Source organism: Micropterus dolomieu, linkage group LG21 (genome assembly GCF_021292245.1).
Source record: "Micropterus dolomieu isolate WLL.071019.BEF.003 ecotype Adirondacks linkage group LG21, ASM2129224v1, whole genome shotgun sequence".
Lineage (NCBI taxonomy): Eukaryota > Metazoa > Chordata > Actinopteri > Centrarchiformes > Centrarchidae > Micropterus > Micropterus dolomieu.
This window is the reverse complement of record NC_060170.1, coordinates 18,333,897-18,342,243: the sequence shown is the minus strand read 5'-3', so window position 1 is coordinate 18,342,243 and position 8,347 is coordinate 18,333,897. Positions and strand designations below refer to the sequence as shown.

General features: G+C 39.9%; 1 protein-coding gene across 1 annotated transcript; it reads right to left on the bottom strand.

Moving 5' to 3' along the window:
* Positions 1 to 7,060: 7,060 nt before the first annotated feature.
* htr1aa (5-hydroxytryptamine (serotonin) receptor 1A a) lies at positions 7,061 to 8,347 on the bottom strand. Its single transcript, XM_046035574.1, has one exon. The coding sequence runs from the start codon at positions 8,345 to 8,347 to the stop codon at positions 7,061 to 7,063; it is 1,287 nt and encodes a 428-aa protein (XP_045891530.1).

Sequence of the window (8,347 nt, the reverse complement as noted above, 5' to 3'; positions counted from 1 at the left end):
TTTTTTACAGAATTCCCCACTGCCGCATTAAAGGGGTTACATGTAGTTTAAAAAAAGAAAATTAAATTTATCACTTTTTTATTGCCTGTGTGTGAAGAAATTGTAATCTCACAAAAACAAGATCCACCTACCGTTACTTCTGACAGCTAGTATGCCCAATCCTATGAGAAAATTCCGGTTCAGATTTGACCGACATAATATATGATAATGCAACATAACAGCGCAGGACAACAACACAGTGAAAGACCCATTCACTACAGGAACGTTACTTACAACTGTCTAATTGGTATAGTTTGGAAATCATTATTGTTACTAGCCAGTACATTAGCTTTGCTCACATTGCTGAGCCTCTCTGGTGAAAGATAAACAAATAGTTGTTGAAAAGCAGGCAGGCAAGCTAACGCTGATGTATCACATAGGCTAAATGCGGTGAATGTAACATTGTCAAATAACAAGCATGGATTAGTTCAACCTAAAGCTAAAAAATAAAAGTATTACTCTAAGGTTGCAGTGGGAGTTTACCTGAGTTTCCACCATGTTGTCTAAAGCTGTCTCCCGGTGTGTCGGATTTTGGAGCGCCCATGAGTTCGAGCACACACCTGGTTGCAATCTAAAACTACTGTACTTATAGCCCCTTTAAAGTGTCCACTCTTTCATCTAGATGTAGAGTTTGAGCTTCTCCCCTCTGGACAGAGTACCAAATTTCAGCTCAAGGTGAGAAGTCCTTTTTATCTCTCGTTCCATTAAACTGATGACTGAGCAGGATGAGTCAGCTGATCATGAGTCTCCCAAAATTATTGAGTGATAATAATGATGTTTAAACTGCGGTTGATTTGATTGGATGATGATGGATGGATGTACTCCAGGTTTTATGTTATGCTGTTAGTTGATGTGCATATTGTTTATTTGAGCATGCAGAGTGTGTTTTAGCATTTGTTTTACATGTTTTGACATTTGACCTGGTAAGTAATGACAAAGTTTTTGAGTAGACTATTCTTTTCAAGTAGCTGGACTCAAATAGCCTCCCCGGCTTTGTCTGCATGCAGCCCAAGTTCTCTCCACTTCCCTCACACACACACAAACACACACACACACACACACACACACACACACACACACACACACACACACACACACACACACACACACACACACACACAGACAAGCAACTGCTAAGTATTCACTGCCTCCAGGCAAACAGAGGGGGGCTTGTTTTGTTTGGAGTGGCCTTTGTTTAGACTCTGTGTCACACAGTCAGTGTTTGTGTCACAGAGTGGATGTTTGGTACTCCACCTTGACCTGTTTACCCACATCAGACAAGTTTTAGCTAAATGGCACTGTTTTAAAAAGCTCTGAGTGATCCTCTGGGATAAGAGGAATGACAAAAAAATGGAGGTTGAACTGAGCAGCGGCAAATGTTTGTCTCTTGCTGAAGGAGGTGCAGAGTTCTTTCAATTTTCAAAATCTGAGGTGAAATATTTCTCAGCTGCAGTAATACTAATAGCAATGGGCACCAGAGCACTACTCTTCATCTCTCTTATCCTTTTAGATTGTTTGTTGAAAGCGGCAAGTGGCAGAAAGCACTAGAGATTGTTTACTCTTACCTTTTGTTCTGTTTGCTGTTGTCCTTGAACAAGTGATGCCTGCCCTCCATCACAGTGATGTGTCTGTGTGTGTTTGTGTTTGTGTGAGAGAAAGATGATCTGTACACCTAACTATCAATGTCTGGACTATACTGTGATACAGAAATGGGAAATATGTTTCTAAATCAGATAAGAATACCTATGTAGTAAAGAAATAAATACAAATCTGAAAACACTCCAAATCCTCATTTCTCCACGTCAGAAGGAGTTTTCTGGTGCTCTTCCCTTCTGCTTCTCTCTCAGGCTTGGGCAGAGAGAGAGAGCCTCCGGCGTGTGACGGGCTGTGGGCTGTGAGATCGCTGAAAAAACTCTGACAGATCAGAAAGACCCTGAAGTAGGAGGGGGCGAAGCAGAAACATGTGTTTGAGTGTTCAGTCTGTTTCTTTCATACGTTTCCTTGTCTTTGCCTAGCTACTTTTCCTTTTAAACGTTCTCATCCTTTTTTAATGCACAGTACCTTCCATCCTGTTTACTTCTATGTTGCTTTCTGCTCATCCCCTCTCACGAACTTCTTCAACTCAATATGCTCCCCCCCATTATACACACTACTTACATACAAAAGTTAACAGTCGTTAAAAATATTATACGTATGTCAACACATTTGTGCGTGTGTGTGTCCTTCATTCATACAACATCAACACCAAGACTTGTTTAAAAAATGTATTGGAATGCTGATGTTCCTTATTGCTTTAAAAAAAAAGTTTTGTCATCAGTGTCAGAAATCCTTATGCAACAAATGCAATTTATGAAAATATCACCAAAGCAGTCCTACTTGCTGTAAATGCGGCCTATGTTTTTAGGTTTATTTTGAGATTTCCCTTTGAAACCCTTCACTGTGACAGGTTTGTGTTTGTCATCAAGCCTCAGATGACAGTTTTAATTAATGATGCAAAAAGAAAATGTACTTTAAATATTCTTATCATCCATATTAGGTCCTCTGAATTTCTAAAGTGATCAGTGAACAACAGCTATTGCCAAAGTTGTATGATCAGAACTGCTAATCTGATCTTCCAAAACCTATTAGATCCTTTGATGAATTTAAAACCTTTTTACTGTCCCATCTCAAAACAAACTCATCAAAGTTTAATAACAAAAGAATAATTAATAAAATAATGAATATTAATAAGCAGATTTACTTACTTGATTGTCTGTGCTTTATGCAGCATCTTTGTTATGTTAATTAAACATAGTGAATGTGAACTGTAGTAACACAGTAAAAGAATGACATTCATGTAGCGAAAGAAAATTTTACTTTGAAATTGTAAGGGCTGCCTTTGGGTTGTGATTTCCTGTGTCACGTTTCTATTCAAAATCTATAAATGTTTAATATCTCATCTGTTGTTAGAGGAGAAGGTTGACAACACTTTTTAGTGTTGAGAAATGAGTTGAAACAAGAGCTCTGCATTTACATTTGACCGTTCTTTGACCTGCTCTTTATCCTTACTAAAATACTCCTATAGGACCGATAACCTAGGACCTATTGTAAATACGCAGAATCTGATACAATTTTTCCCAGTTTTAGGCCAGAGGGAACACATGTAATAAACCCTGTAATCCCTGTTAGTCTTACCATTATATATAATCCTCTCCTCTCCTCTCCTCTCTCTTTTGCTGGGTTGCAGGAGATGCTCTTGCGTCATCACACTGCACCCACCCACCTAAATCACATCTAAGAATCCCAGAGTGGGTGCGATGAATGTAGTCCTACAATCCAAACCTTTTGATATTGCGGCATAGTTCAAAGGAGGTCAGCTGCTTTGTAATCCCATCTATCAGAATGTAATGATTTTAATGGTCTTACACACTGTGTTTCTCACAATTTAAAAATATACTCTACCCTGCTCACACCAAGCTTGTCATAAACCCAGAACTTGAACTACAGGTCACAGGCATGAGATTAATTTTCCCAAAAGCACTGTGAGTGCATTAATGTCGCGCTGATGCATCACAGAGTGATCAGGTGGCCGTGGCTCAGATTTCTCCAGAAACAACTTTTCATGACTTGATATGGCTTTCTTGGCTCTGGCAAAGCTTTAATGGTCTGTTACGCATCAGGAAAGGTTTTTGTACCTAAAATCAATGCTGGTCTGATCATTCTGCCACAAAATTATGTACTTTGCGCTAAGTGCATATTAGGGCTGCAACTAACAATTATCGTTGTCGAGTAATCTGATGATTTTCTTGATTAATCATCTTGCCAGAAAATAGTGAAAATGGCCGATTATAAAATAGCTGTTTTTACCTGATCAACAGTCACAAAGCCAGATATTTTTGGTCTACTATCATAGTGTAAAGGACAGAGAAAATCATCAAATCACCACATTTGAGAGGCTGAAACAAGAGAATGTTTAATTGATTATTAAAGTAGCTACAGAATCAATTTTCTGTCAATAAACTATTGATTGACCCATCATTTCACTCTAGTGTAGAGTGTTACTGTAAGTACTGACACCTATGCATCAATACATCACACAAGGCAGGGTCTACATTTTTATTTCCCGTAATCGAAGAGTGATATTAGCTCTGAAGGGAAAAGTCCATTAAAAAAATAAATCAATCAACAGATGGTAAATGACATATACTGTATTGTCCTGTGACTGCAACTGGGTGGGCATTGTGGGTGCCATTTAGCACATACTGAAAATGTATTTATTGTAGGCTATTTGTCAACAACTCTAACTCCTCAACTATCCATGATTGCAGTAAAGTCAGTTGTAATTATAAAAATATGTCTATTTGTAGACAGTTTTTCACAATTGCTAAAACACTAAACCTCATAGCCCAGTGGCCTAAATCCATTTGTCACTCTTTTAGCAAAACCTTAAATAAGTTCAGGAAGTTATGACACTTTTTGCAAATCTCATCCACTCTTTTTGTTTAATTCTAAAGACATTCTCACTGTGATGCACTTGTGTTGCAAAAGGGTAAATACATGTGGCACAAGTTAAACACAGCTGTCATCTTTTACACACAACAGCTTATAATTCTGCACACTTCTTTCTGATCAAACCAATGTCTGGTCAAGTCCCTGGCCAGCATAGTGACGTGATGTCACCCATTGAACAAGCTGGGACAGGTTCTCTATATTCTGTATTTGGGCTTGCAGTACTGTATTTTTATGCAAGTGCTGAATATACAGATATTCAACACTGTATTACCTGCAGTACTTACAGTATACTATATATTTACTGCACTAAGTTGTGATTACAATATTTTTTAAAATTGGAAAATGTGTTTCCTATACAAAAAACCCCAAAACATTTTCTGTAACTACATCTCTGGATGCTGTGTTCTCAATATTTTGAGTGTCTAAAGAATGCTCTGTAGTGTTTTACATATTGACTGGCTTTGTTTATGTTTTGAAAGCATTGTTTGTTTTTGAGCAAAGATCACATGGTTTTGAGGCGATTGTTAATGTAGTTTAAAGATTAGGTTTTGTGTTTTAAGTTTCAAGAAAATGAAGGAAGGTTTCAAGAAATGTGTCTTAGCAATTGTGAAAAACTGTAATTAATATATTGTATTTATTTTAGTAACTATTTTATGATCTTCATTATAAATATTTATTGGATTCATCAATTATATTTATTGATAAAGTATTTATTTATTTATAATTACTGATTTTTCGTCCTCCATCACAACTGAGAAAATGATGTGGCTGTAAAGTAAAAAGTAAGTGAACATTACTTTTTTTTTTGTCACACTAAACTGAAGCCAGTATGTCCTCATGAGTCGTATCAGTTTCTGCATGTCATTACATGATTGATAACACTTAAAGGATTTGTTTGTGTGTAATGAGATATCATTTAATATTATTGCAGCTGTGTTATACTGTGTAATCAACCAGCTTACAACTACATCATAGTATGTTTTAAATCATTGTTTAATTTTTTATGTACTGCTTATTAATACTTTCCCCTCAAGTTGTTATTCACGATTTCATGCACCCTGCTGAGTGTCAGACCACTTTTCCAGAAGACATTTGTATGCCACAGGTGCCACCTCTAAATTGTCACACTGCATCTCACATCCTGGTGTGTCCATGCTCAGCCAGCTCGGCCCGCCACTCTGACTGACCTTATGATGCCTTCGGCTTGATGTGTTGCCATGACAACGAGCTAAATAGCTGTCCATCTTGCAAAGTATGGAGGTCTCATTGGGGCTTCTTCCTGAAAGTTGTTTTCCTCCTTCCTCTTTTAATATCTGACAGTCTTTATCTTTGTATCTAAGTAAGTGAATTTGTGTCTGGGATTTGTTTGATAGATGAGAGCAGTTAGTGGAGAGCTTTCCTGCAACTCTTTCTATCATGCGGCCTTCTTTCCCGAGCAACCCTCTACATTATGTGGTATGCCTATTATGAGTGTGTGTGTGCTAAATTTAACACATCTTTTCTTAATATTGATGATGTAACAAGCTGTCTCCTCAGAAACTAAAAGCACTGTAGGCCTGTCTGGGAAATGGTAGGGTATGATGAGCTAATACAGAAAAAAAAAAGTTTGTTGCTCTCCCTTGATGTTTTTCTAATCTCTCTTTCTCAGTCTGTTGTTGTTTCTGTCAAACACACACATACACATACATACACACAGGGGACAGTCTGGGAGTCAGAAATAGAGAGATGGGGTGGAGTAAGGGGGATTGACTGAGAACATCTCATATCATAAATGTAATACCAGCCTCCATTTTAGAAAAAAGATTGCCCATCTCCTTTTGCTTTCGACTTTGAGATGGATTTGATGGATAGGCAGCGGGGGTTCGTTCGATACCCATTTGCTTCAAGATCTCAAACACACCGTGTACTGATAACCTGATTGCATCCCCATCTTAATCAGTGTGGCCTGTCAAAGCAAATTGATAAGTTGCTCACTGCTTTGTTTGCTCAACAACACAGTGACTGATTAATCCCTTATGATCTATATGAAGATGCATGGGTCCCAAGTGGAACTGTCACAATAGGCCCTGGCCTCTTCTTGGCTCATTACTTTTTTATTTACCACACAAAAAAAATGGACTCATATTTCTTAATGACAAACTTTGCTTTTTTTATTGTTTCAGTGCTACAAAGCTCGTGACGTAGGACAGAAACCCTGCGTGTCTCATGATAAAATGCATGGAAATCAGCACAAGATACGACTTGCATGTCAATATAACGATGGCTGCCGTCGCATATAGGCTATATACTGTAGCTACAACACTGAATAAACATGAGCTTGTACATTAAGAGCAAAAGTTTCTGCCTTGTCTCATTTCATCTGCAGCCAGATTTTCTTTTTACACGGTCCTCTAACACACACCGAAAAGAGACTGTCCCTGAAAAAAAAAAGTCTGTATGTTGTTTTTTGCTGTTCCATACAGTCAGTGAACATTTTCTGCTGCACGTTTAATGACTCCACGTTTAAGTAAAATGTCTTCACTGAGCGTGGCTAGGGCCTGTGGAATTTGCATCTTATGATCTTCTTGAAAGCACTTTGGAAGTCTTTGTTGAAATAGGCATATATGATGGGGTTGAGGAGAGAGTTGGAGTAGCCAAGCCAGTTTATGACTGCGCCCAGCAAGTCGGGCATGTAGCAGCTCTCTGCACAGAAAGGCAGCACCAGCGCGACGATGAAAAAGGGCAGCCAGCAGAAGATGAAAGTTCCCATGATGATGCCCAGTGTTTTCACCGTTTTGCGTTCCCTGGCCAGCGCGATCTTTCTCTTCGCCCCCGAATTCTTTTCATTCATATTTTCGTAGCCATGCGAGGACGACTGAGGGGTGTTGGGCAAAGGCAAGTGCGTCTTTGAGTTGCTGATAACTTCTATGATCTCAAGTGACTCACCCTCTTCTCCGTGCTTCACCGCGCCGTTTACGCATGGAGAGCTTGGTTTAGACTCGTCGCAGCGCTTCCACTCTTTGCCCCCGGCCTCCCCGTTGTTTTTTTTGTGGAAGATGGCCGGAGACACAGTCAAGCACTTGTCTGACACTTTTGATGTCTCGGTTTTCTTGACTGTCTTTCGAATCCGAAACCGAGCAGCCTTGAATATTCGTCCGTACAGGACCAACATGAGAATAAGGGGGATGTAAAAAGCCCCAAATGTGGAGTAAATGGTGTAGCCCGGGTCCTGGCTGATGATGCAGGCGTCGGGGTTCGCCCTGTCTTCCGCGCTTCTCCAGCCTAACATAGGCGGAATAGAGATGGAGAAGCCAATTAGCCAAGTCACACTAATCAAGATCGCAGCTCGCCTTGGTGTCCGTTTATTTACATAGTCAATGGGGTCTGTTATGGCCCAGTACCTGTCCAAGGCAATTGCGCACAGATGCAGGATGGATGATGTGCAACACAGTACATCCAAAGAGATGAATATATCACAGATCTCCTGTCCCAGTGTCCACTTATTCAAAACCTGGTAGAGGGCCGCCATTGGCAAGACCAGCACCGATACCATGAGATCTGTCACGGCCAGTGATCCGATCAGATAGTTAGCTACATTCTGGAGAGATCTCTCCAGGGCGATGGCTGCCACGACGCACGCATTGCCAAATATGGAGCAGAGGATGAGGGCCCCCAGGAGCAGAGATGTGATTATCTGGTAACTCAGATTCAGATCTGGTAGAGACCCAGACCCTGTGCCATTGGCACCCTCACCCCAGTCGGCAACCACGTCCATCCCGTCAGGGTAACCATTGGTCGCGTTGCTGTCATTGCTGCTGCTTGTTGTTATAAAATCCAT